The sequence below is a fragment of the Dama dama genome, chromosome 7, assembly GCF_033118175.1.
Source record: "Dama dama isolate Ldn47 chromosome 7, ASM3311817v1, whole genome shotgun sequence".
NCBI lineage: Eukaryota > Metazoa > Chordata > Mammalia > Artiodactyla > Cervidae > Dama > Dama dama.
The window spans coordinates 31,798,848-31,825,547 of NC_083687.1; the positions used below are offsets into that span (position 1 = coordinate 31,798,848).

Sequence of the window (26,700 nt, forward strand, 5' to 3'; positions counted from 1 at the left end):
TTATTGGGCTTATATACCTAACCCACCTTTATTGCAGGTTGTAGAATGGACAGATATAGGACTGGTCGTATCCACTAATGGCTCAGTATATATGCCTCCTCCTTGGAGCTTGGGGGGGCCCTCTCATCCTGAGGAAGAAGGAAGACTAATTAACATTCATCTAAGCTATGAAATCCTTCCTTTATGCGTGGGCCCAGCAGAATTATGTATTAATGTTAGTTGGCAAATGTGGGCTTTCGTCCTGCCTCCAAAAAAGAACTTCCGCACATTGCTTGGACTGTTTACTGCCCTGTCCCTTTCTAAGAACCGTGTCAATACTACCAAAACTCTAGGAAAAGGACAAAAATTGGAATGTAAGGTGTTTACTTATAAGGACTTTAAATATACTCCTGTTTATTGGGATAGATGTCAAGCTAAATTAGAGAAATTAATGTTTGTGGCCAATTACACCATTGTTGACTGGGGACCCTATGGTATGTGGTTATCTAACTGCTCAGATGATATTAACAGTACTATGTGTGGTTATGTTACTCAAGTAGCATGGAAGGTTACCAAAACTACGATGGAGCACTTCCATGACAAAGGACTCCTTGGCTGGCTTGACGGCGGAATGGCACCTCCTCGCCCTCAAATCATCCTCAATAAACAGATTGGGCCTGAACAATGGGACATCTGGAAACTTGCTGCAAGTACTGAAAAACTTGGAACTTGGACTGGATATTTCACAGGGACCAGTCGTAGTCATAGTAACTATTCCTTCTATTATAATCATTCATAGTTTATACAAGCTTGTGTTCCCCTTCCTTTTGTTATAGCCATAGGGAACTTACAATTTAATGACTCTATGTTCTGTGACTTGTATAGATTGCAAATTGTATACTTGTCTTAATTCCTCTATTTCTCTAAAAAATGAATCCCTTTTGATTCTTCGAACTCCATGTAATCTGTGGTTGCCAGTAAATCTCCAAGGACTCTGGAAAGAGGGTCCCATGGCAGGGCTTGCCTCTCAGTTACTCACTGAATTACTCTGATGATCTAAGCGATTCATTGGGTGGTTAATTCTTGGCATTTTGGGGTTAGTAGCCATTTGCACCACTGCTGCTGTCACAGGCATTGCTTTACAAACTTCAATTCAAACACAAAACTTTATTCAAAATTGGACTAAAGATACTCATACTATGTGGGCCACTCAAGCTCAGATAGATGAAGAAGTTCAGGATAAAATTCAGGAATTAGAAACATCCATCCAGTGGGCTGAAGATCAATTACTAGATTTACAAAAAGAAGTATTATTACATTGTGGTTGGAATTCTACTCAATTTTGTATCACTCTTGTTCAATTCAACCATAGTGCTTACCGTTGGGAACAAATCAAATTTCATCTGCAAGATATACATAATAATGCTTCCTTAAATGTACAATTATTGCAAAAGGAAATTTTTGAAACCTTCTCTAAGAGTCTACCCTCTTCCAAAATTTGGAAACCTTAGGTGAACAGCTAACTGATCAATTATCTGGGCTGGACCCTCGAGGATGGTTTCAAAGCATTACGCATAGTATTGGATCTGGAACTATAATGTTGATAATGGTCCTAGTGATAATATTTGTAGTATACCAATGCCTTTCAACTAAAATTGTTCAAATTAAACAAACTCAATTGGTCAGGGCCTTTTTCACAAAAGTATCTACAGTCACCCACAATTGTGAAAAAATTAAAAAGGGGGGAATTGTCAGGGGACGTTCAGCTTTAAGGGATTCAATATGTTATTCTTTTCTTTTGTGTGCCCTTTCTCAAGGATTCTCTATTCCTTATCAGTTCCTGGAAAACAGGAACAAGCAGAGCTGCATGCAGTTCTCAGGACTGAGATCATGAGAAAGGGCACCTGCTTGGATTCCTTTCAGTGACTCCCTTCAGTGATTCCCTTCAGTGACTTTACTTAAATGTAATCTATTCAGTTATGCCGCTCTTACTCAGGATATGGAATGCTTTCTGGCCCTTTGAAGATTGGTATTTGCTTGGTTTTGTTTTTGCTCAATTTTTTTACTGCCTAAAGCTGCCTTGTATGAAGATATATAAACATGCTTTTCTGCAAATAAAGCACCCTTGTTTCACTCAAGACTTGGATCCCCTGCATTCTTCCTCTCGTCAACCCCAGTCCCCAGGTCCTGGTCTGCAAAGACTGTGACACTAGGCGAATAACAGTCATCACAGGGCCAGAAGACAATCCATATCCTGAGTAATAGGGTTGTGACTGAGTAGATTACTTTAACGTAAAAGGTCATTGAAGGGAATCCACGCATGCACTCTGTCTCATGACCTCAGTCCTGAGAAGTGCATACAGCTCTGTTTGTTGCTGTTTTCCAGGAACTGATAAGGAACAGAGTGCCCTTGAGAAACAGCACACAAAAGAAGAAAATAACATGTGGATTCCTTGAAGTTGAACGTCCCCTGACAATTCCCCCATTTTTCACTATTTTTGTGAAAAAGGCCCTGACCAACTGAGTTTGTTTAGTTTGAACAATTTTAGTCAAAAGGCATCAATATATTACAAATATAATTACCAGGACAATTATCAATGTTACAGTTCCAGACCCAATACTATGAGTAATGCTTTGGAACCATCCTCGAGGGTCTAGCCCAGATAATTGACCAGCTAGCTGTTCAGCTAAAGTTTCCAAATTGTTGGAAGAGGGCAGACTCTTAGGGAAGGCTCTAAAGATTTTTTTTTTAATAATTGTACATTTAAGGAAGCATTAGCATGTTTGTCTTGCAAGTGAAATTTGATTTGTTCCCAATCACATGCACTATAGTTGAACCTAATAGGAGTAATACAAAATTGATAGAATTCCAATCACATTTTAGTAATACTTGTTTTTGTAAATCTACTAATTGATCTCTGACCCATTGGATAGTTGGTCTCAGTTCCTGTATTTTATCTTGAACTTTTTCATCTATCTGAGCCTGAGTGGCCCACATAGTATGAGCATCTTTGGTCCAATTTTGAATAAAGTTTTGTGCTTGAATTGAGGTTTGTAAAGCGATACCTGCGATAGTGGCAGTAGTGCAAATGGCTATTAATCCAGAAATGCCAAGAATTAGCCATTCAATGAATCGTTTAGGTCGCCGGAGTAATTTAGTGAGTAACCGGGAGGTAAGGCCTGCCATAGGACCCTCCTCCCAGAGTCGTTGGAGATCTACTGGCAACCACAGATTACATCGAGATCGAAGAATCAAAAGGGATTTGTTTTTTATAGAAATAGAGGAGTTAAGACAAGTGTATAGTTTGCAATCTATACAAGTTACAGAACTTATTGAACTGTAAGTTCCATATGGCTGTAACAAAAGGAAGGGGAACATAAGCCTGTATGAAATATGAATGATTATAATGAAAGGAATAGTTACTATGACTACGACTGGTCCCTGTGAAATATCCAGTCCAAGTTCCAAGTTCTTTGGTGCTCGCAGCAAGTTTCTAGATGTCCCATTGTTCAGGCCCAATCTGTTTATTGAGGACGATTCGAGGGCCAGGAGGTGCCATTCCACCATCAAGTCAGCCAAGAAGTCCTTTGTCAGGGAAATGTTCCATCAAAGTTTTGGTAACCTTCCATGCTACTTGAGTAGCATAATCACATATAGTGCTGTTAATATCATCTGAGCAGTTAGATAACCACATACCATGGGATCCCCAATTGACAATGATGTAACTGGCCACAAACATTAATTTCCCTAATTTAGCTTGACATCTATCCCAATAAACAGGAGTATATTTAAAGTCCTTATAAGTAAACACCTTGCATAATAAGGGCTATTTAAATTGGAATCGCCTTTCAAAGTATTAAATAGATTAGTCAGTTGATAATTTGCAGTGCCTAAAGAGGGTCTAATCCAATTTATATCACCTAAAAGTTTTTGAAAATCATTCAAGGTTGATAATTTATCAACAGGAATCTGTGTTAGTTGGGGAGCAATACATTGTCTATTAACAATAAATCCCAAGTAATGGTAAGGTGTAGAGGTTTGAATCTTTTCAGGGGCAATGATTAATCCAGAAGCTCTTAGGCATCATTGAGCTATGTCAAACATGTGTTGAGTTTCTAAAACAGATGAAGCCAAAAACAACATATCATCTATATAATAACAAGAAAGTTAGGAAATTGTTTTCTCACAGGTTCAAGGGCTTTGGCTATATAATATTGACACATGGTGGGAGAATTCATCATTCCTTGAGGTGATACAGTCCATTGATACCATTTATGAGGCCCGGCATGATTAGGATAAGGAAGAGAGAGAGCAAATCTCTCTTGGTCTAGAGGGTGTAAAGGTATAGTAAAAAAGCAATCTTGTAAATCTATAATAATAATATGCCAGTTTTGAGGAATAGTGGTAGGTGATGGAATTCCTGGTTGCAATGCACCCATAGGTTTCATAGATGCATTGACTTTTCTAAGGTCTGTTAAGAGATGCCATTTGCCAGATTTCTTTTTTTATTACAAAAATGGGAGAATTCAAAGGGAAATAAGATTCCTCTATATATTTTTATTTCAATTGTGTATCTATAAGTTCCTTACTGCTGCTGCTGCTAAGTCGCTTCAGTCGTGTCCGACTCTGTGCAGCCCCGTAGATGGCAGCCCACCAGGCTCCGCATTCCCTGGGATTCTCCAGGCAAGAACACTGGAGTGGGTTGCCATTTCCTTCTCCAATGCATGAAAGTGAAAGTGAAGTCACTCAGTCGTGTCTGACTGTTCGGAAACCCCATGGACTGCAGCCTACCAGGCTCCTCCATCCATGGGATTTTCCAGACAAGAGTACTGGAGTGGGTCGCCATTGCCTTCTCATAGTAGCCTCTCATTTCTCTTTTGTACAGGGCCATTGCTCTGTCCAAATAGGCTCGTCATTTCTGGCTTCTTCTCCGATTACACTACGGGATATAGCACCTTCCAATCTGTTATGCCCGATGTCCGAATCCCCGAGAGGGAAGAGAGAAGGCTTCCAAGACAATGCAACACTCAAAGAAAGGGAAGTTTATTGCTGACTCGAGTCAGGGCTCTTGCCGCAACCAACGCAGTGGTGCAGGGTCCAAGAGCCCTGGGCCCAAAAGGTTATCCAAATTTATAGGGTGCGCATAAGCAGTTGGTGGCTGGCTTAAGCGGATTGGTTACCTGTTTGCAAAGTAATCTTATTGGTCCAAACCTTCGCTGGCTTTTTTCAAACTTGGGCGTTCGCAGGCTTTTTCAGCTTTCCCTGATAGGTTCCCTTTTTCTTGCTAGGCGCATGTTGATTGGCTGGCTCCAGGTGGCCTGATAATCATGTTACCCTGGAAAACCAGGCCTACTCCTAATCTAGGCTGCCTGTCATGGCGCAGCCTCACACAATCTAGCTAAAAAATCAGCATAGGCTTCATTAGGCCCTTGTAATATCTTAGTGTAGCTACCTTTAGGTTCCCCTTGAGGAGTAATTCGATCCCAAGCTTCAAGGGCAACTTCTTTCAATTGCTCATGCAACAAAGGAGGGCATTGTATTTGAGCTTTCACCGCATCAAATTGCCCTGTACCCCTTAACATTTCAAAGTAATTTGGTTTTGGGGGGGCACCAGCTCGAGCATTAGAACTGGCATGATCTCGGGCCACATCATGAAACCACATTGTCCATGGAAATCGAAATTACCTTCATCAGGTAACCAGGGATTATGTTCAACCACTGTTTGGAGACAAGGTTGACGTGAAACTGAAAGTCCTTGAACCTTAAATAAATGGTGAAGTACAGTAGAAAAGTGATGGGGATTTCCAGCCATTTGTCCCATAACCCCGCACTTACCGACCTCTGTAGGTCCAGGTCCTAACAGTCACTCTGTCCACTTGCCAAGGGCATTCACCAGGTCCCTGTTCGGGCGCCTCTTGTCACGGTCTTTATAGACCGGGACCTGGGGACTGTAATCCACGAGAAGAAGGACACAGGGGACCCAAGTCTCGAGTGAAACAACAGTACTTTATTTGTAGCAGCGTGTGCTTTATATATCTCCATACAAGGAAGCTTTAGGCAGCAAAAATAAAGTTGAGCAAAAATAAAGCTAGGCGAATAATAATCATCACAGGGCCAGAAGACAATCCATATCCTGAGTAATAGGGAGGTGGCTGAATAGATTACATTAAAGTAAAAGGTCATTGAAGGGAATCCATGCAGGCGATCTGTCTCATGACCTCAGTCCTGAGAACTGCATGCAGCTCTGCTGTTCCTATTTTACAGGAACTGATAAGGAATAGAGGGCCCTTGAGAAAGAACACACAAAAGAAGAAAACAACATGTGGATTCCTTAAAGTTGAACGTCCCCTGACAGTGAGTGACCATGTATTGCATCTTTCCTGCAGCCTCTTGCTCAATGCCTTTGTGCAGTATTCCCTGAACTCAATTTCAGAATTAGGTACTTAGGGATCAGTCTAATCAAAACCCAATTTCCTTTAGAGGAAAAGGATACATTTGTATTAATTTGGAGAATTGAAGAAAATTTTTAATATGATGATCATTATTTAGCAATTATGAGCTATGCACTTTCATATATATTGTATTTTCATCCTCACAATGTTGTTGTTGTTTAGTCAATAAGTTGTGTTCAACTCTTTTGCAACCCCATGGACTATAGCCCACCAGGTTCCTCTGTCCATGGAATTTTCCATGCAAGAATACTGGAGTGGGTTGCCATTTCCTTCTCCATGTATGAACCAGCATCTCCTGCATTGGTAGGTGGATTCTTTACCACTGAGCCACCAGGGAAACCCTATGCTTACAATGAGCTGAGATTAAAGAATTTACTACAGTTTTATAGGTGCAGCAACTGAGATGCAAAGCAGTTAAATGACTTGCCCAAAATATCAAGTTAGTGAGTGGTAGAGCCAGGAATCATGTCTTCAAAATATAAGACTGATGAACTTTGTATAACACTGTTTTATAACTAATGTGCCAAGTGCTTTCAAATCTCTTTTATTTTTTAATAAATAGAAGCCCTGATAGGTCTGGAAGACTACTTTTTATCAAAATAGCCCCAGTATGAGATCCGGGACTCTAGAGTCCTTAGTTTCTTTTCTAATTTTATCCTCCTTTGTAGTTTTAGACAGAATTTTAATCTCTTGGGCCTCAGGTTTCTCAAGAGTGAATGAATGAATTATACTTGGTCAAAACTAGGGTCTCTTTCAGACTTGCAGTTCTATCATTTGAATCATGAAATTTGATGCCAGACAGAGGATGAGATGGCTGGATGGCATCACCAACTCGATGGGCATGAGTTTGAGTAAACTCCGGGGAGTTTATGATAGACAGGGAGGCCTGGCGTGCTGTGATTCATGGGGTCACAAAGAGTCAGACAGGACTGAAGACTGAACTGAACTGAATGTTTTAAATGATTTCCGCATATTGTCTCATTTGGGAAACATGGACCTTGCTTAGGTTCTCATGTACCTGGTTACCAAGTAATTTAGTCTGGATTCAATCTCATAATGAAGTTAATTTTATTTGATTTTGATAAGCTGTAAAAGAAGTTATAACCATTCACAAAGCTATGCAATCACTCATCCCACTGAAAGGAACCAAGACTTCTTGAAGAAATGGCTAATTCCAGGTCTGGAGCAAGAAATATAGAAAATGATCCTGAAATATCTTGTCCTGCCAGAACTAAAAAAAAAAGGAAAAAAAAAACTATTAAAGATTCAGAGTTAGACGAAAAGAACACAGGAAATAAAATAAAGGGACTCCCACTGGCCAAAGATGGAATCACTTGAACATCAAAAAGAAAAAATAATAATGACTGCAATTAAGACTCCTTTGAAGAAAAAAAAACTCCTTGAATGTTTTTTAAAAATCTGTGAGTTAATGATGTTCAAAAAGAGAAAACAATAAGAAATATTAGTTACCAATTACTGCATAATAAACTACCCCCAAATTTAGAGTCAAACAGCAAATATTATCTCACAGTTTCTACAGGTCAGGAACCTAAGAGCAGCTTAGAGATGGTTCTGGTTCTGGTTCTGTCTTAAGGTTGCAGCCGATTTGTTGACCCAGGCTGCAGTCATCTGAAGGCTTGGCAGAGAGCTGACAGTTCCACTTCTGAACTCATATGGCTGTTGGCAGAAAGCTTTAGTTCCTCACCACCTGGGTCTCTCCTTAACATATGGCAGCTGGCTTTCCCCAGTGTGAGTGATCTGAGACTACGGGAGAAAAAGAGAGACCAAGATGGACACCACATTTTCTTTTATTACCTAATATTAAAAGTAACATAACATCATTTCTGCCATACTCAATGGGTCACACAAACCAACCCTGGTATAATATGGGAAGAAGCTACACAAAAGTATGAATACTGGAAGGCAGTGCTTATTGATGGTTATTTTGAAAAGTGGTTAATGTATAATAACAGCGGCCATGGCACTTAGGGCACGGCTGTTTACCCTGAAAATTGGCAGTTAAATAGAAAGGTAAACATTTATTCTGTCTTTTCTGTTAGAACTGACATTTCAGAATAACCAAACAACCCTGAATTGACAGGTTAAGGAGATAAAATCCTTCTTTTAAAAGGAATTCCAAATCATAAGTGTGAAAAAAAAATTTTAATTAGAAAATCCCGGTTTTGCAATAAAATGCTTGATTCAAGCAAAGATCATCAGTGGATGAAACCATCAGATGAAAGGTTGATGAACTTTACATGGAAGGATCCAACTAGCAAGTGCTGCGTCACTGATGAATCTTAACATCACAGAGAGTGAAATAATCCAACATTATATGCCTCCTGATGTAAAGCAAAAGGAAGTAGGTAGCACCACGTAAAAATAATGCTTACCTATAAAGGTAAAGCAAACTCTAAACCTTTAGAGCTAATATCTAGTTAACAAATACAAGGCTAGAGAAACAAGTTAAATGGGGATGGACTCAGACCAAGCCAGCATGTGGAATATTCAGGACAAATGGCCAAATGTGTTCGATGGGGGAGAAAGTGAAAGATGGAGGAACTATTCTAGATCTAAATTTAAAAAGATTTAAGACAAATAACCAAATAAAGTACATAGACTTTAGAGCTTGATTCAAAAAAGCAGCATATTTTATCTATTTGGGAAATTTAAAATATGGACTCAGTATTAGATGATACCCGGGAGTTATTTTAATTTTGATAGTTGGGATAATGACATTGTGCTTCTGTTTTAAGAGATGCATTCTGAAGAACATAAAACAAGAAATAACACGTTTGGGGCTGCGGTTGCGGAGGGTTTCTAGGGAACTCCTGAACCAGCGAGTTGATGATTTCCTAGAAAGTCACCGGAACTGATTATTGAAGGACTAGGAAGTGGAGCTAGAACAGATTCCTTTATTTTGTCATTTCTAGAGAAGAATATCGGCAGGAAGGTCTGTGTCTCCAGCCAGCGTGGGATGGGACTGTAGCTGACGGGGTCCCAAGCTGCCACTGGGGTCTCCGAACCCTCCGAGTGGCGGCTGGAAGGAGGCCGACACCACCACCTGCTTCACTTAAATCTTAATATTAATACACCTCCTCCCAGGGGCCCGGAACGGCGGGCGGGGATGGGGCGGGGCTTTGGGGCCGGGTTGCCCGGGATCTGGAGTCCGCCGCGGATTCCTGCCGGACAAGGAGTTTTTTCTCCGCCTCCCCCGCGCTCTTATTGCTTTCAGCGGCCCTTTACTTTTTTTTTTTTTTTCATTTATTTTCCTCCCCAGCATCCATTCGTGCGTTCTTTTATTCGGCCAATTTCTAGCTGAGCGACTGCTGGTGCAGGCACTGTTTTAAACGTTGGGGATAGAGCAGTGAACAAAATAGACAAAAAGTCCGTGCTCTCAAAAACCTAGAAGCTTACGTTATAGTGAAAGGAAGACCTACAATAAACAATGCAAAGTATATAATTAACTTATGCACCTTGTTGGAAAGTGCTGTATAGGAAAGCAAGGCATGTCATGATTGGAAGGAGGTGGTAGACTGTAATTTTAAAATTTTAAATTTTAAATAAGTTTAGTGCACCTAAAGTAGGTTTCCTAGGGAGGATTACATGCAAGCAAACAGTTGAAGGAGGCGAGATTATTCATCGTGAGGATAGCTTGAGGTAGAGGGAACAGCCAGTGCAAAGTCCCTAAAATGGAACCGTGCCTAAAAAGGAAGAGAAAGATCTGTGGGACTGAAGGGGGTTGAATGGCGGGGAGAATAGTAGGAGAGGTAATAGTAACCCTGTAGACTCATATGGCCCTGTAAGGACTTTAGCTTTTATTTTGAATGAACAGAGGCGATGCAGTGAGATTCTTTAGGGCCTTATATGCTACTCCTTATTTTGAGTAAGATGGACGCATTGAGGGCTTTTAAGCAGAGAGCTGAAATAATCCAACTGAAGTTTTAAATGGCCCACTTTATCATATTGAGAAAAGACAAGTAGAAGACAAGGACAGAAGTAGGAGCCCAGTTTGATGGCTAACACAATACAGGGCAAGGCAGGCAATGGTGGCTGGGGCCAAGATGGTGGCAGGAGAAGTTGTATTCTGGATATATCATCATATTCAGTTTGTGCCTCTTCTCCCTCATCTCTCATAGATACTCCAGATTCTCAATGATTCCTTCTTTTCACTTTGGTCACATCCCTCTATTCTTTCTTCTTTTCATCAAATATACAGGAAAACAAGCTATGGGATCACCACTAGCTTATTACTGCTGATGAAACCCACATCTAGGGCGGTATTGATACATCAAACCAAAAAGCAGCTGCCCTGTGGGTCAGGAGAAGTCTTTGGCTGGTCTCACCACGGCTTACATCCCTGAAAGGAGGCTAGTATCCACTGGAGCCACTTCAAAACTGGTTATCTGGGCAAAGCCAGGATTGACTTTAGGAGCCGGATCCAACCAGCAGAGAAGAAACTGGGACAGTATTAGAAGACTGGAAAAGAAAACATGCAGCCGGTAAAAAGAGGAGGATCTGCAGTGTATCACAAGAAGAAAGAAGAAGTGAGTCCAGGAAAGGAGGAAAGCATTGGAAGTGTGGTGGGCTTGGATTGACTGTGTGGAAGTTTTCTCCTTCAAAATAGTTTTTTTGAATTACCTGGTGATGTTTTTAAGTTGTAGAATAATTGGATGCCATTTCTGTTTTTCATAAGGTATATCAAGAGACTGAGCCCCTGTTTTTCTCACCCCTTTTGGTAGTTTGGAGAGTTGATTTCCATGAACAGAACTTTATAGTTGGTTGCATAACCAACCAATATGCAGCTTACCATAAATTTTCTGTCCCTCCATAACTTCTCCAAATGTTTTCTATTTCCTTGCAGTAGATCGTGGTATCAGATGAGAGTCCAGGATCACCAAACCAGTCTGGCATCCCTGATACCATGTTCCTACAAGAAAGAGGTAATGTACACAGGGTATTGTGGCAGGAGTTATGGCAGCTAAAATGGGGCAGGGACACGACTAGGTGAGAGATGCTTCCTGGGGCCTGGAAATAAGCTCACTATTGAGTATTTATAGAAAAATATATTCTTTCTATATTAGCCTTGGCCTGGTATTGACAGGAACTAAATTATTCAGTTTCTGCCCTCATCTTAAATCAAATTTGGGAAAAAAATAAAAATTCATAAGGAAAGATTCTTCAAAGCAGTTTATGGAAGCTTTGAATGTATTCATCCACTTATTATATGTTCAACTGGATATATATATGACAAGTAGCTTACATATGGGTACATGAATATTTGCACATGTTAAACTTGTAGTATAATTTGGTAACGCCTCCCCAACCACAGTTTTACCAACATGTAAATATTGATTGTATGTCATTTTATTTCTGTACATCAGTTAGCCCTGAGATTTTTACATTATAGTATAGGTATACCTGAGAAATAAGATAAAGCCATGGCAAAAGAAGGAGCAAAGGTTTTGTTGTGAAACTTTGGGAAAAATAAAGAAGGGGAAATGTGGGACTGTGCTTTAGAAATGCTCTTCGGTGGCATATATGAAGAGAAAAGTGGATAAGATTTGTGTGCTAAGTCGCTTCAGTCATGTCTGACTCTGTGCGACCCTATGAACTGTAGCCCACCAGGATCCTCTGTCCATGGGATTCTCCAGGCAAGAATACTGAAGTGGATTGCCATTCCCTTCTCCAGGGGATCTTCCCCACCGAGGGATGGAACCAGCATCTTTTACACCTAACCAGCATTGGCAGGGGGGTTCTTTACCACCAGTGCCAGGTGGCGCTAGTGGTTTGTATAGACAGAGGCTATTAGACAGAGGACTAGGTACCTGGACACCCCTAAAATAGGCTTTTAGGATGATACATATTACCTGCAAAGAAAAAAAAAGGTAAAGTGAATTTCTAAGCATATTATTGGAACTTCCAGAAGAGAAATCTTGAAATTTCTACTGTAAAGTAATCATAAAGGAAAAATTAATACTATAGAACATATTTATCACAAATTTAAGAGGTAGAAAATAATGGATATTGCTTAACTTGGTTGTTAATTTTATTTCATTTTTTTAAAGTTTAAAAATATATATAATTTTATGGTTCATATCTGACCTGAGTATTCCAGTCCTCTTTTTCTCAAAAGATATTGAATTCTCTTCCTATAAGTGATTTTTAGGGCCATAACATTTACAATTACTTAGCATAATATGTAAATGAGTTAATCTCATCCTGGATAATACCTGTACATTGCTTTAACAAGTAGTTTTGTCATGGGCTGAATGTTTGTATCCCCTCAAAATTCATATGTTGAAGCCCTACCCCCCAACCCAGTGTTATGACATTTAGGGGTGAGGCTTTGGGAAGTAATCAATTTTAGATGAAGTCATGAAGGTGGGACCCCAATGATGAAATGAATGTCCTTAGAAAAGGACACTCTCACCCATGTGTGAATTCCCCCAAGTTCATTTTTAACTGACCTTTCAAATTCAGAAACTAAGAAATAAAGTTTAAGAATCACTACAGTGAAGAGAATTCCCTTGCACTCCAGTCATTAGGACTGCTGCTGTTGCCTAAGTTCAATTACTGATGGGAGAACTAAGGTGCCACGAGCCACACTGCACAGTTCGGTTCAGTTCAGTCGCTCAGTCTGTCCAACTGTCTGCGACCCCATGGACTGCAGCACGCCAGGCTTCCCTGTCCATCACCAACTCCTGGGGAAAAAAATCACTACTGTGGTTACCAGGGGCTGAGGAGAAGGAAGAATAGAGTTGTTGTTTTGTTGTTTAATGGGTATAGAGTTTCAGTTTTGCAAGATGAAAAAGTTCTGGAGATCTGTTATGATTTTAGTGTGGTACATTTGTTACAAGCGATGAGCCAATATTGACACATAATTATTAACTAAACTCTAAACTCCCTAGTTTATATTGGAGAAGGAAATGGCAACCCACTCCAGTATTCTTGCCTGGAGAATCCTGTGGACAAAGGAGCCTGGAGGGCTGCTGTCCATAGCATCACACAGAGTCGGACACAACTGAAGCGACTTAGCATGCATGCATGCATTGGAGAAGGAAATGGCAACCCACTCTAGTATTCTTGCCTGGAGAATCCCAGAGACAGAGGAGCCTGGTGGGCTGCCGTCTATGGGGTCGCACAGAATCAGACATGACTGAAGCAACTTAGCAGCAGCAGCAGCAGCAGCAGTTTATATTAGGATTCATGCCTTGTGCTATACAGTTATACAGGTTTCTACAAATGAATAATACTATGTATCTGCTATTAAAGTAGTATGCAGACTATTTTGATGCCCTAAAAGTTCTGTTCCACATATTAATCCTCCCCCCACCACTGTGAATATTTTAACACTATTGAAATACTCAGAAATAGTTAAAATGGTAAATTTCCTTTTATATTTTTTTTTACCACATTTAAAAACAGTTTTTAATGTAATGAACACTTAGGGGAAAAAAAGCCGCTACAAAGTAACAAAAGTTTTGTAATTTATGAAGAAGATATGGTAAACATCCAACTGGGATGCATATGGAGGAAAGTTTGAGTTAAATAAAGGTATGCTTTGTCAAAAATTTAAGACTTATACATTTGACTGTATATAAATTTTACTTTAAAAATAAGAATGTAAACAAATATTCAACTTTAATTAATGATATGTGTCATAGTGTTAGGGGTCATGTATGCTGATGTCTTCAACTTACTTTGAAATGCAACAAAAAATAAAATGAATTTATAGATAGTTAGATGGACAGATATGCAATAAAGCAAATATTGCAAAATGTTAATAGTAGAATATCAGTGGTAAGTATATGGATGTTTCCTATATAGTTCTTTCAACTTTTTTGTATATTTGAAAATGTTCATTATAAAATGGTGATTGAAAAAAAAAAAACAATTGGGAGGTTAAAGTTTATTGATATTATAAGGAAAAGAACTGTTATGGAACATTTTGGAACAAAGCATGTGTCTGCTGTGAGCTCTGTGTCTTCCAAGGGGTTGGTTTCCCAACCAACCAACTTTTTGAGACAAAGAGTCATAAAGTAACAGACTTTCAGAGGAGATAGTGGGGAAACTGTATGGAATCCACAATGATTGTGAACACAGACCTGTTTTGATCAAAAGCTAAGGGTGACATAGACCAAAGAAGAATCTTCTTGACACATTTCTGAAGAAAGAAGCCAGTTTTTTCCTAAATTGAGGTTTTCGTGAAATTGAAGTGATACTTTTGGGGTCCTGAGGCCAAGGGATGCCCCTAGAGTCTTACCGATAGGTGACTTCAGACCAGAAAGGAATGGTCTTGGACTGGGGAATATGTTGATAACTATTAAGAAAGGTAAACCACCATAAACACGGAAGCTACAGAAAGGCCAGGTTGGCCTTCAAGGAATAAAACAGGGGCCCCATTAACCGGTAGTGAGAAACTGTACTTTTTTTCCCAATCCATACGGATCATACCTGGTCATTTGTACACTCTGAGAAAGTTTCTTTTGCATTTTAAAAAGTGGTGTGCATTATACTATACTGGGAGGGCAGTTGGGGGTGGGGAGCAGAATTGCTTAATACTAGGGAATTAACAGGAAAAAGACTCAGAATCAAAGGGGGAAAGTGATTTTCTCTAATAAGAACAAGAGAAAAACTTTTTCTAGTGAACTAAGTGGAGGTAGACCAACTAGTAAGTTACATAAAGAAGTAAGCTTTGGACCTATCCCTTTTTATTTATATTTATTTATATTTCCTTTTAAAAAAAATACGTATTTGGCTGCATTGGGTCTTAATTGCGGGTGCAGGGTCTTTCACCTGATAGCTGCAGTGCCCGGGATTAGTTGCTCTGTGGCAAGTGGGATCTTAGATCCCTGACCAATGATCAAATTTGTGTCTGGACCACCAGGGAAGTCCCTCCGTGGATATTTCTGATCCATACCTCTCCTTTTTTCCCCCTCCACCTCCACCCCAAGTCTTTCTGGACAAAATTACTGCAACATTCAAATACAGGAAGCCAAGCTATCATATTAAGCTGGTAGTCAGTGATTTGGGCCTTTTAGGATAATCTTCTAGGGTTAAGAGAGACAAAGTAAAGGATTTAGTAGGTGAGAGAAAAGAAGAGTGCACTTACAGTTGGCTTGGCTGCTGGCCAGGTCATGATACCTCACACTGGAAACTGAGACCAGAGGAATAATGGAGAAAGAGGATACTGTAATGCAGTTGACTTACCCCCTAGATCAGAGCTTCGTAAGCTTCTACATTGGGGGAGGAGAGGATGAAAGTAGGCTTCATTAACACCATGCTGAATTGACTCTAGGCTTATTTCCCTTCTCTCAGCTCTACCATTTCCTCAGTGCCCTGCCTTAGCCAGAGATGAAAGCCAAGGAAACCTGCCAGGAGCAAAACATACAGTGATGAGCCAGCCTCAAGTGAGCTAAGGCCCCTTCCTTCCTTCCTGAAAATATATCTCTGTCTCCTAAATGTGTCCTTGTCCTCACTCCCTTACCTGGCTATGCCACTCCCAAGTCCAGGTGCTCCCTCTCCTAAGGAATGCTTTTTTGGATGACAGACCACTTGTGGATTGTTTGTTCTTTCGTTATTTTTTGCTACTGAAAGCCTAAGCTCCCTTTCACCTCGTCCCCAGATATACACCAAACAGTAACAGCCTTTCACTTCTGTAAACCTTCGCCCTACAAATTCTTTTCTTCTGCCTCTGTTTCCTGAGGGAACTATGAAATTTCCTCCCACAATAGCAGGAACATGTTGTTTCAGGAGTCAGTGACATTTGAGGATGTAGCTGTGAACTTCAGTCATGAGGAGTGGCAGTGTCTGACCCACGCTCAAAGGCACCTCTATAAAGATGTGATGTTGGAAAATTATGGGAACATGGTGTCACTTGGTAAGAACTTTCCCTGCACTTGGCTTAGTACTTTCTCCCTTCCTTTTTCTTTTCATTGCTTTGTTGTTGATGTGTATGGGGTCTCATATTGAAAATCAGAGCCCTCGTTCTTTATCATCAGCTTCTTCCTCCCAGATTAGTTTTGAGTTGTCCCTATTTACATAGCAAGATAATTTCCTGGCTAACTTAGTTGCTGTTTTCTGATTCTCTGAAATGAAAGTCTCTCTGAATAGAACGGAAATCCTTAGCTTCTGTTCTCCCTAGATTCTTGCCTTCTCAAGCCTCTCATTTTCCATTAAATGCTTTGTATCCATCGCCTAGTCATGAACTCCTTCCTAGCGGCTGAAAGCAGATCAGCCTTCCTTTACAAACTCCCATTCTCCTAAAAAGAACAGGGAAAATATCACCAACGACAGTTTTCCAGAAACTCTTTCTTTGCCTTTCTGAGTATTGACTTCTGAGAAAGTCCTTCAACCTGTTTCGTTTACAGGTTACCAGACCCCTGAATAAACCCTTTTCTCTGCCCAAATAGACATTTCTTTCCTATTTTCATATCCAAACAGAGGGATCAAAGTAAATGTTAGGACAGTTCTTTGTTGCTCTACATACTTATTCCTTCTTCCTTCTGTACAACCAGGATTTTCATTTTCTAAACCTCGTTTGATCTCCTGTCTGGAGCAAGGTACAGAGCCCTATGTTCAGGATCGACAGGACTGGGAGTTCCTGAGCTGCTCCTATCGAGGTGAGTGCCAGAGAAGCTGTCTGTCCCCTTGTGTGTTCCATGTGACAGAATGGTTATAGAATGTTCTTAGTGGTGGGCCATCCATCCTCAGGGGCCCAGAGGAAATCTATTTAGGAAATCTTAAAAGCAGAGAAAACATACTATTTGGGTAATTATTCTGTCATGATCTAATCAGCTCTCTGCAACATATCTAATAGACTTTTTGCGATTTCTTGCAAAAAGGCTCTGACAATTTATCTGCCCTCTGTGTATCATTTACTACAATGCTCAGAGAACATTGCTTTTCTGCCTCTGGATTTTAGGGGATTTTGTTTGTTTGTTTGTTTTTTCAGGACCTTCCCTCATTCGGAGTCCTGAGCCTTTGACCCTTGTCTTTTTCTATTCTCTGTTATTGTGAAGTTGGATGCCTGCCATCTGAAGAGGTAACCTTTACCTCTTTCCTGGGCAGCAGTCTCATGTTTCTAACTCCTGATTTTTATTTGAATATTGCATTGTCATCTGGGAAGCAACATATCTAAAGTCAAACTCATCTCTCCCTCCAAGGCTGTCTCTTCATTAAGCTCTCCCTATTTCTATATCTGGTTCTACCTCTTTCTTACTTTTCTTTACATTCCCTGAACCTCTTATGTAGTCAGTCATAAAATATTACCAGCTCTTCATTTAAACTATTTTCTACATTTGTCATTCAAAAAAATTGTCCTTTGCTTGCAGGGCAACTCCAGCTTCCCTATCCAGATATCTACTCTTCGGTCCTACCTGCCATCTAAAAAGCATAATTGGGCAACTGTTATGTGCCAGCTATTATATAAGGTTCTAGAGATAGACAGTCAGATAAGATATGGGCCCTGACTTCCAGAAGCTTGTTTTCTAGTGGGGAAAGCAAATAGGTAAAGAAGTAATTATACAGTCCAGTATCATGGGACTTACTGAGATATGTAGATAAGGATAAGCATCTGGTATACATAAACAGAGAGGAAAAACACCTAAATCTGACCTGGAGACCAAAAGACTGCAGGAGGAACAACAATTGAACTAAGTTATGTGGAATAAGTAAGGTCATTTCGTTGAAGGAGGGGAAAGTCCTTCTAGGCAGAGGGGAATAAGAATGTGAACTGTGAATAGTTCAGTATGACCAGAGCAAAGGACTTGCAGTAGCCAGTGGAGACACTACAGGAGCAGTGGACAGGGCAAGATCATGACCGAATGAGTTTTTGGTAAACTACAGACCATGAACTTTATTCTTATACTAACAGGTAAGATGATTAAGTACTTATTTCAGTGTTGCAGGTGCTTTACATACATTGACTCATTTCATTATCATGGGTAACCTAGATCCCATTTTATTGATAAAAACAATGGATCAGAGAGAGAAGTTACATTATCCTCCCAAGTTGGCACAGTTATTAGGTGTCAGAACTAGCACAGTGAGCTGGGGCTCTTGACTGTACATTTTACTTCATGTCTGGTTAACTATGGAGCACCATTGAAGTGTTTTAAGCTAAAAAGTGATGTGATCAGATCTGATTTTTAGAAGGAATAATCTGGAAGCAGTGTACAGGATGGATTAGAGAGGAAGCAGACTAAAGGACTTTTGAGGGGTGTTGAAGTTAGCTAGTGAGAATGCACTCGAAATAGAGATTAAGAAAGGGATAGAGTTAGGAGATAATAAGATAGATTTGGCCTGTGGTTGCCAATAGTAAAAATTAACTCAAGCTACCTTAAGCAAAAGAAAACAAATGTACTTATTATTCAGGGTGTCATGGAACTTAAGGAGGCTTAAGAAGGGCTGGAATGCCATCAGGCCCTGCTCTCCAGCTGTCTTCTCTGCTACTCTGTGGGTCTGCTCCATTCTTCTTTCTTGGCAGATTCATCTCTGCTTGTCAGTCCTGGTGACAGAGCTTTCCATCCCCTATACAACACCCATATCCCAACACCACTCAAATTTAAGTGCTAAAGATCCAGCCGTCTTCAGAGCCGGGCCTTACCTGCTTTCATATCATGATTCCAGAGTTCATGAGGAGAGAATCTGGCCTGGTTTGGATCAGGTCTTCCCCAGATCTACCCTGTCCTACCCAAGTGGGCAGAAGTACACCACAGAAATATGGCTCTCCAGGGTCCACTGTCAGGAACAAAGCAGACAGATCCTCACAAAGGGGGCTACACTGGCACTTGAGCACCACCTCTGCAGCTCACTTCACTGGTAACATCTGTAAAATGCTACTGAGTATTAGAATGGGTTGAAAATGATTTCCAGTTTCCTGTTTAGGGGCTTAGGTGTATGAAGTTATCATTCGCAAAACTAGGAGATTCTAGAACATGAGTAGACTTTGGAAGGATTTTTGTCAGGTTTACTCAGTTTTGAATATCTTCGTACTTTTCAGTGTTTCAGCCTCCTTTGACCTTTGCCATAATGTTAGCAATTCTTCAAGCATGAGAAAGTCATTTACTCTTCCAACAATTTACCATTGCTTCCCCTGTTCCAACTCACTTATCTCCTTTCCTCTGAACATCTGACATTTTTATTTTCTTGTTTCAGCTGCCAAGACGTGGCCTGAGAATGAGAAGGCAAGATCAGAACAGGAGGTTTTTGAAAATGGAGAAGCGTGCTGGGTGAAATTTAGAAGTCTCCTAAAAGTTGTTTCCCAGGATCCAGAGGTTGGAGAAGTTTGTGTACAAGATGTCGAATTAGAGAATCAATGGGAAATGCCTGTGAGGGAGAAACGGAGAGAAAAGAAAGAAAGCTGTGAGAAAGTGACTTTCAGCAAAGGAAAGAACCAGAAGGGACTTAGAAAACACTTCAGTCCAAACTCAGAATATATTCTGTATGGAGTTCTTACAGAAAAGAAACAGCATGAATGTACCCGATGTGGCAAAAACTTCAGTTGGCATTCTGACTTAATTCTCCATGAGCGAATTCATTCTGGCGAGAAACCCTATGTGTGTAATGAGTGTGGGAAAGCATTCAAGACCAAAAATCAACTTTCCATGCACCAGATAATCCACACAGGGGAGAAACCCTTTAACTGTACCCAGTGTGGGAAGGCCTTCAGTAGTAGATCCGCTCTTTGCCGACATAAAAAAACCCACAGTGGGGAGAAGCCACACCCGTGCGGTGACTGTGGGAAGGCCTTCAAGACCAAGTACTGTCTCAGGATGCATCAGATCATCCACACAGGAGAGAAGCCTTATGAATGCAGTGACTGTGGGAAGGCCTTTCAGTTTAAGCATTCCCTCATCATCCACGGCAGGAGCCACACTGGGGAGAAACCCTATGCGTGTGAGGAGTGCGGGAAGGCTTTCAGTGGGAGTTCAGACCTCATCAAACACACAAGAGTCCACACTGGGGAGCGACCTTATGAGTGCAATGAGTGTGGGAGGGCCTTCAGCTGGAGCTCAGACCTAAGCAAACACAGAAGACTCCACACTCAGGAGAAACATTGTGGGTGCCCTCAGTGTGGAAAAGCCTTCAGCAACGAAGCAGAGCTCACCAAACATAGAAGAATCCACATCGAAGAGAAGCCTTACAAGTGTAAGGAGTGTGGGAAAGCCTTTCATCATAACTGTAAATGCCGGGCTCATGAACGAGGACACACCGGGGAGAAGCCCCATCGATGTGGGGATTGTGGGAAAACTTTCCAAGATCAGCACTGCCTTACCATCCATCAACGAGTCCACACCGGAGAGAAACCTTATAAATGTTCAGAGTGTGGTCGAGCTTTCAGTGGGAAATCAAACTTGACCAATCATCAAAGAATCCACACCGGAGAGAAGCCTTACAGGTGTGAGGTGTGTGGAAAGGTCTTTCATCAGAGCTCAGTCCTGAGACAACACAAAAGAATCCACACGGGTGAGAAGCCATTTACCTGCCACGAGTGTGGCACGTCTTTCCGTCAGAGCTCGGCCCTGATTGGACACAAGCGAGTTCATACTGGAGAGAAACCTTATGTATGTGAGGAGTGTGGAAAAGCTTTCAGAGTGAGCTCAAATCTTACTAGACATAAGAAAAGAAAACATAGAGTGTGGGAAACCCACAAACTTGGGGAGACTGGGAAATCTCTCTCTCTAGTAACTGGTTCTCAGACCTTTTCATTCATCAATATTTTGACCACCAACACCTGAAAGCAGTGATCCTGGTGTTTACACTTTCTCATTTCTCCTTCTACTTCTTATACTGATCCCTCTTGTCTCCTGTGTTGGTTCTTCCTGGTTCCTTGACCCCTCTAATTGTGAGATCCCCCAAGTCTTTGTCCTTCACCTTCCCATTCAGTGTTTCTTCGGTTCCAAGGTTTTGTCTATCAATAATAGTACTGTGATACTACATACTAGTACCCTACACATGCCAGGCACTATTCTTTACAGTTTTAAATCATTTAATCCATACAAGGTCCCTGTGGGATGAGGAAATTGAGGCATAAAAAAATTAAGAAACCTGTTATGGATCCTGTAACTGGTAAATTCTAAACAAATGCCTGCTGAATGCTCAGACTTCTCTGAGCAATTTCTGTAATCCTGTACCACATTTCTTGAATGTGCGGCTATACCTCAGTTTAGCACAGAACATTTTTTTGATTAATAAACATTGTCACTTTTAGTAAGTTTTTTATTTCTTTTTTTTTTTTTTTGGCCACAGTTCTCAGTTCCCTGACCAAGAACCAACCCTGTGCCCTTAAGTGGAAGTAAGGAGTCTTAACGACTGGACCACCAGGGAAGTTCCAGCAAATTTTAAATTAAAACTTAAATGGCACTCTCCTATATAGATTCAGAATTTCTGAGATTCAGCAGAGGAAGGAAGACAAGAGATGCAGGTTTAGTTCCTGGGTCAGGGAGATCCCCTGGAGCACAACATGGCAACCCACTCCAGTATTCTTGCTTGAAAAATTCCATTGACCGAGGAGCCTGGTAGACTAGAGTCCATGGGGTTGCAGAGTTGGATGTGACTGAGTACACAGAGAGAAGTCAAATGTACACAGCTCAAGTGAAAGTTTACATATGGAAAGAGCATGAAGCCCGCCCCACTGTGTTGTAAATGTACTAAAAGGTCTTCAAGGTGTTGATTTCTTAAATATTTGTTTTATCTATCTGCATGACATATGAAATGCTCTTTCACAAGGATTAATAAATTTATATCTTTTCAAGTCTTTCAGTGTCTCTTAACATCTACCCTTTCTCTTTCAAATGTTACAGGTTCTTACTGCAGACAGAATTTAAATACACACATTCTATAAGGCTAAGGAAATGGCAACCCACTCCAGTATTCTTGCCTGGAAAATCCCATGGACAGAGGAGCCTGGTGGGCTACAGTCTGTGGGATCGCAAGTGTCACACACCACTGAGCAACTAAACCACCACATTCAATATGACTACTAAGATAGAAATTGAAAATCCCACAAGAGGATGCAAGTGTGTGTCAGTTAACACAATGACCATAACTGAGAATTAAATTTAGTTCTCAGTTCCCTGACTGGTCAAGAAAGAGATGAGCAGTGGGTTACCCAGTATTTGTCAAAGGTGTTTTACAAGCTAATGTTTTTTAAAAATAACAAGTTTAAGAAATGCTGGCTAGGTGGGGATTTTTATTCCCTTAAAGACTTCTCAGGGTTTATAATATGCTGATGACCTTTCTAAATCTTAAACAAAGGAACTGTAAGAAGCATTGCTTTCCCAAAGGGAAGGACAAAAAGAATCCTGTTTGGAGGAGCACCTTCATGCCCTCTTGTTTCACAGAAAACATTTTGGGAAATGGTTACACCTTATCTAATTGGACAAAGAGTCCAAGATATACAATTTTCTAGTAACAAATTCCAAAGGGAATTACATGGCTTATTACACAATAGACAGATTAAACATTGGTCTTTAGGTTCAGTGTCTATAGGATATTAGAGCATGTGCCTTATATAGACATTCCTTATATAGGCATTTCTCAGTTGAAGAAAACTTGAGATGAAAACATTTAGGCTCTAACTCTAAAATCGTTTCTATGCAAGATGAAACTCCCTATATGTGGCTTTCAGATGATACAATGTGACTTAAGAACAGAGTTCAGGATGTGTCTGGAGAGTTCATAGTGCTTTTCTAGTCTTTTTTGATCATGAAGACCCCTTATTTGATGATGAAAACTTTTCACCAACACCCTCTCCCTCATGCATACACATACTACAAGTAGTTGTACTTTAATGCTTGATGGCAAAATGTTGTCATGTTCTCAAGAAAATCTGAGGTTTTGTTAATTACAACAGCATATAGGCTGTTGTAAAATGTATATACATGTTCAGAATGTTTATTTTACCTGCAAATTATGATGTGCATTTAGATTTTGGACTCAAAAGTCCTTAGCCCATCATGAGAACCCTCAAGTGCATCCTTTCATGTCGCTTCTTTAGTCCATCTTTTAACAGAATCTGGCAAAGTTTCAATTCCAGTTTAAATTCTGGACAATCCTGGAGTGTTGCTGTTTTGTGTTATTGACTGCAGAGTCGTATCTTTCAAACGCTGGTTAACTGAAGGAGGTGGCAAGCCTGACATCCCATTGTGAAAGCTGAGCAACATCTGTATTGACCCCAAATAGAGTAGACTTCATCCTCATGAATCCATTTTCAACATGACCGTTGTCTCCCTAAAACAGCCCTATGATCGTGACACCTGGTTTTATTTGTTTTTATTGAAGTATCGTTGATTTACAATATTTTGTTCACTTCAGGAGTACAGCTGCCTTTAAAACTCCCAACTGACTCCCAGTCCTGCAGTTAAAAATCCCCAAATTACTAGCTCAAACTCCAGGAATCTTTTGATATCCCCTTAACACTGAAAATGAACATGATGAAAAAACGCTGGAAAAGTTTCAGATACTTTACCTGTGGAAAAGTCAATACATTTTCAAAGAATCCTAAAGTGGGGTGACAGAGAAGGCAATGGCACCCCACTCCAGTACTCTTGCCTGGAAGATCCCATGGACGGAAGAGCCTGGTAGGCTGCAGTCCATGGGGTCGCTAAGAGTCAGACACAACTGAGGGACTTCAGTTGCACTTTTCACTTTAATGCATTCGAGAAGGAAATGGCAACCCACTCCAGGGTTCTTGCCTGGAGAATCCCAGGGACGGGGGAGCCTGGCGGGCTGCCGTCTATGGGGTCGCACAGAGTCGGACACGACTGAACCGACTTAGCAGCAGCAGCAGCAAAGAGGGGTGAATGCTCAGTCACTCAGTTGTGTCTGACTCATTTTAGACCCCAGGAACTGTAGCCCACCAGGCTCCTCTGTCCATGGGATTTGAAAAGCAAGAATTGTAGAGTGGATTGTCATTTTCTCTTCCAGGGAAATTAGGATAGACTCGACTCTGCTATATCGTTGTAAATTTCGGGAAATGTTTGTATGCCCTCGGGTCAAGAAAAGATTTTGCAAACAAGGCCCCGAAAAAAGACGATTTTGATACTTTTCTCCATTCCCATACTATAAGTATTTCCAAATTAGAGGACACGAAGTAAGTGAGCTGAGAGAGGCTGGAGAAAGGATAGTGACTATTTTGAGCATAAATTATTCCCTCGGAGGCACTGGCAGGATCTATATTGAATTGCAGGGCATTCCCAGGAAGCTGACATCCATTCATTTGTTTGTAATAAGGATTGTATGCATAAAAGCACTTTTTGTTTATGTTATTGATTGTTGCATCCTCAGGGCGTAGAATGATGCCGAAAATATACTGGCCGCTCAAATAGATAGACTGAACAACAACGTGTAGACAAATAGATTATTCGAGCGCATGTTTTCCGTTGAGCATTGTTCTGAGGTAGTTACCTATGGCCCTTGGGAAAACAGAAGTCAAAACGGGGGGAGATAAGGACTAACTTTGTAGGATATTAGAACTGCCCACTTCGGGCATGAAGAAAATTCGTTTATCAGGCAGTCTCACACAATAAAGAAAACCGCCCTGGCAGCGGTGGGATTCGAACCCACGCCCCCGAAGAGACTGGAGCCTTAATCCAGCGCCTTAGACCGCTCGGCCACGCTACCTCTTCCGGTCTGCAGCTTTTCATCATTTTCCGTAAGAGTGATAGTCTTCCCCTTATGGTTCCGTCACGTCTCCCCGCTTAGGACGCCTGCCTGGTGTTTTCCTCACCAGTACTACCATAGAATTTCTGCCTGGCGTTCAACCACCACCCAGCCTGATCCCTGATAACCTACTTCCCCACAGTTGGGAGTAGCGGGGAAGGAAACCAGGGGATCCGAGCCGCCCGCCTGTTTGTAACCAACCCGGGAGGAAAGAACTGCAGGTGGTCGTATGGGTTGCGGGTCCGCGGTGGACGGTGATGTCCCGCGCAGCCGCGACACAGCTGAGAGTCCAGGAGTGGTTTTGGATGAGGGGACGCTAGTGGGGAAAGACAAGCCGACGAAAGGAGCAGAGAGCCCAGTCCTCAGGACGAACGCGGTCTCCGCAGAAATGCCCCCAGGACCAAAAGCATTGGGCGGTTCATTTTGAAACGCCAAGGTTTCAATCAAAACTATAAACAGACGCGGGTTCCATCCCTGGAACGGGAAGATCCCCTGGAGAAGGGCATGGCAACCTACTCCAGTATTCAGGCCTGGAGAATCCCATGGACAGAGGAGTAGCCTGGTGGGCTACAGTCCATGGTGTCGCAAAGAGTCAGACACGACTGAGGTCACTTAGTATGCATACATGCATTATCCTTAGCTGCAATACTTTAGCAATTACCAGGCGTTATTTTCTAAGGAGATTACCTTAGGAAAATCACTAAGAAAAAGAATTCTCAATAGAGCAAAAGCAACATAGTCACCCCCCTACTCTTCCTAAAGCTTTTTTTCCTAGTTTCTCCATATATCCCAAGCTGCTGCTGCTGCTGCTAGGTCACTTCAGTCGTGTCCGACTCTGTGCGACCCCAGAGACCGCAGCCCACCAGTCTCCCCCATCCCTGGGATTCTCCAGGCAAGAACACTGGAGTGGGTTGCCATTTCCTTCTCCAGTGCATTAAAGTGAAAAGTGAAAGTGAAGTCGCTCAGTCGTGTCCGACTCTTAGCAACCCCATGGACTGCAGCCTCCCAGGCTCCTCCGTCCATGGGATTTTCCAGGCAAGAGTACTGGAGTGGGGTGCCATTGCCTTCTCCAATATCCCAAGCTAGGAACCTCTTTTCTCATCTGCTGTGTCATTCCGAGGCCTCTCCCTCGTTCTCCCTCTCGGTCCCTCACAACACCAGTAGACTCCCCTCCACTATCAGTATTATTAATATGTACTCCCACCAGTTCTGGATGGCAATATGGACATAATTTGATGGAAGCTGACCACTTTGTGACAACTTTAACCCTCAAAGACAAAGAGCAATGATATCCTCCTGCTAGGTACTAACTAGTTTAATACTTCATCAGCGTCATCCTGATCCATCAAAGCCATCAATTCAGAGACCAGTTTTCTCTTTCCGGGGTTTGCATTCCTACATGGTAAGCTATCAAGGGGAAAAAAGAAAATTGAAGAAATAAATTGAGATAAACTGACTATATCAAAGATTGGGCATCAGGAGCCCACTCATTCATTCAACAAGTATTGTTCCTGGGCCCCTGGGCACTAAGCTGTACACTGAGTATTCAGTAGAAACATTTGACCAGTGCTATCCTCACCCTCAGAACTACCAGGGAAG

The 26,700-nt window shown here is 41.3% G+C and overlaps 1 protein-coding gene and 1 non-coding gene across 18 annotated transcripts in view; one reads left to right on the forward strand and one right to left on the reverse strand.

Annotated features, from left to right (window-relative positions):
• Positions 1 to 22,195, forward strand: part of ZNF311 (zinc finger protein 311) — a 29,946-nt gene extending 7,751 nt beyond the window's left edge. For 2 of the 17 annotated variants that reach the window (XM_061147311.1, XM_061147309.1), the window contains exons 2-8: positions 6,245 to 6,334; positions 10,652 to 10,979; positions 11,300 to 11,375; positions 15,754 to 15,845; positions 16,189 to 16,315; positions 16,953 to 17,057; positions 19,594 to 22,195. In XM_061147311.1, coding sequence (XP_061003294.1) covers positions 10,926 to 10,979; positions 11,300 to 11,375; positions 15,754 to 15,845; positions 16,189 to 16,315; positions 16,953 to 17,057; positions 19,594 to 21,176 — 2,037 coding nt within the window. In that variant the 5' untranslated portion in view covers positions 6,245 to 6,334; positions 10,652 to 10,925 and the 3' untranslated portion in view covers positions 21,177 to 22,195. Of the gene's footprint in view, positions 1 to 6,244; positions 6,335 to 9,342; positions 9,386 to 10,651; positions 10,980 to 11,090; positions 11,129 to 11,296; positions 11,376 to 15,753; positions 15,846 to 16,188; positions 16,316 to 16,952; positions 17,058 to 19,593 lie in introns of those variants that run through there. The other 15 variants (XM_061147310.1, XM_061147314.1, XM_061147326.1 and 12 more) reach the window with 12 other exon arrangements.
• Positions 22,196 to 24,980: 2,785 nt separating this feature from the next.
• On the reverse strand, positions 24,981 to 25,062 carry TRNAL-AAG (transfer RNA leucine (anticodon AAG)). Its single transcript has one exon. It is a non-coding gene; the product is annotated as a tRNA-Leu (tRNA).
• Between the last annotated feature and the right edge of the window lie 1,638 nt (positions 25,063 to 26,700).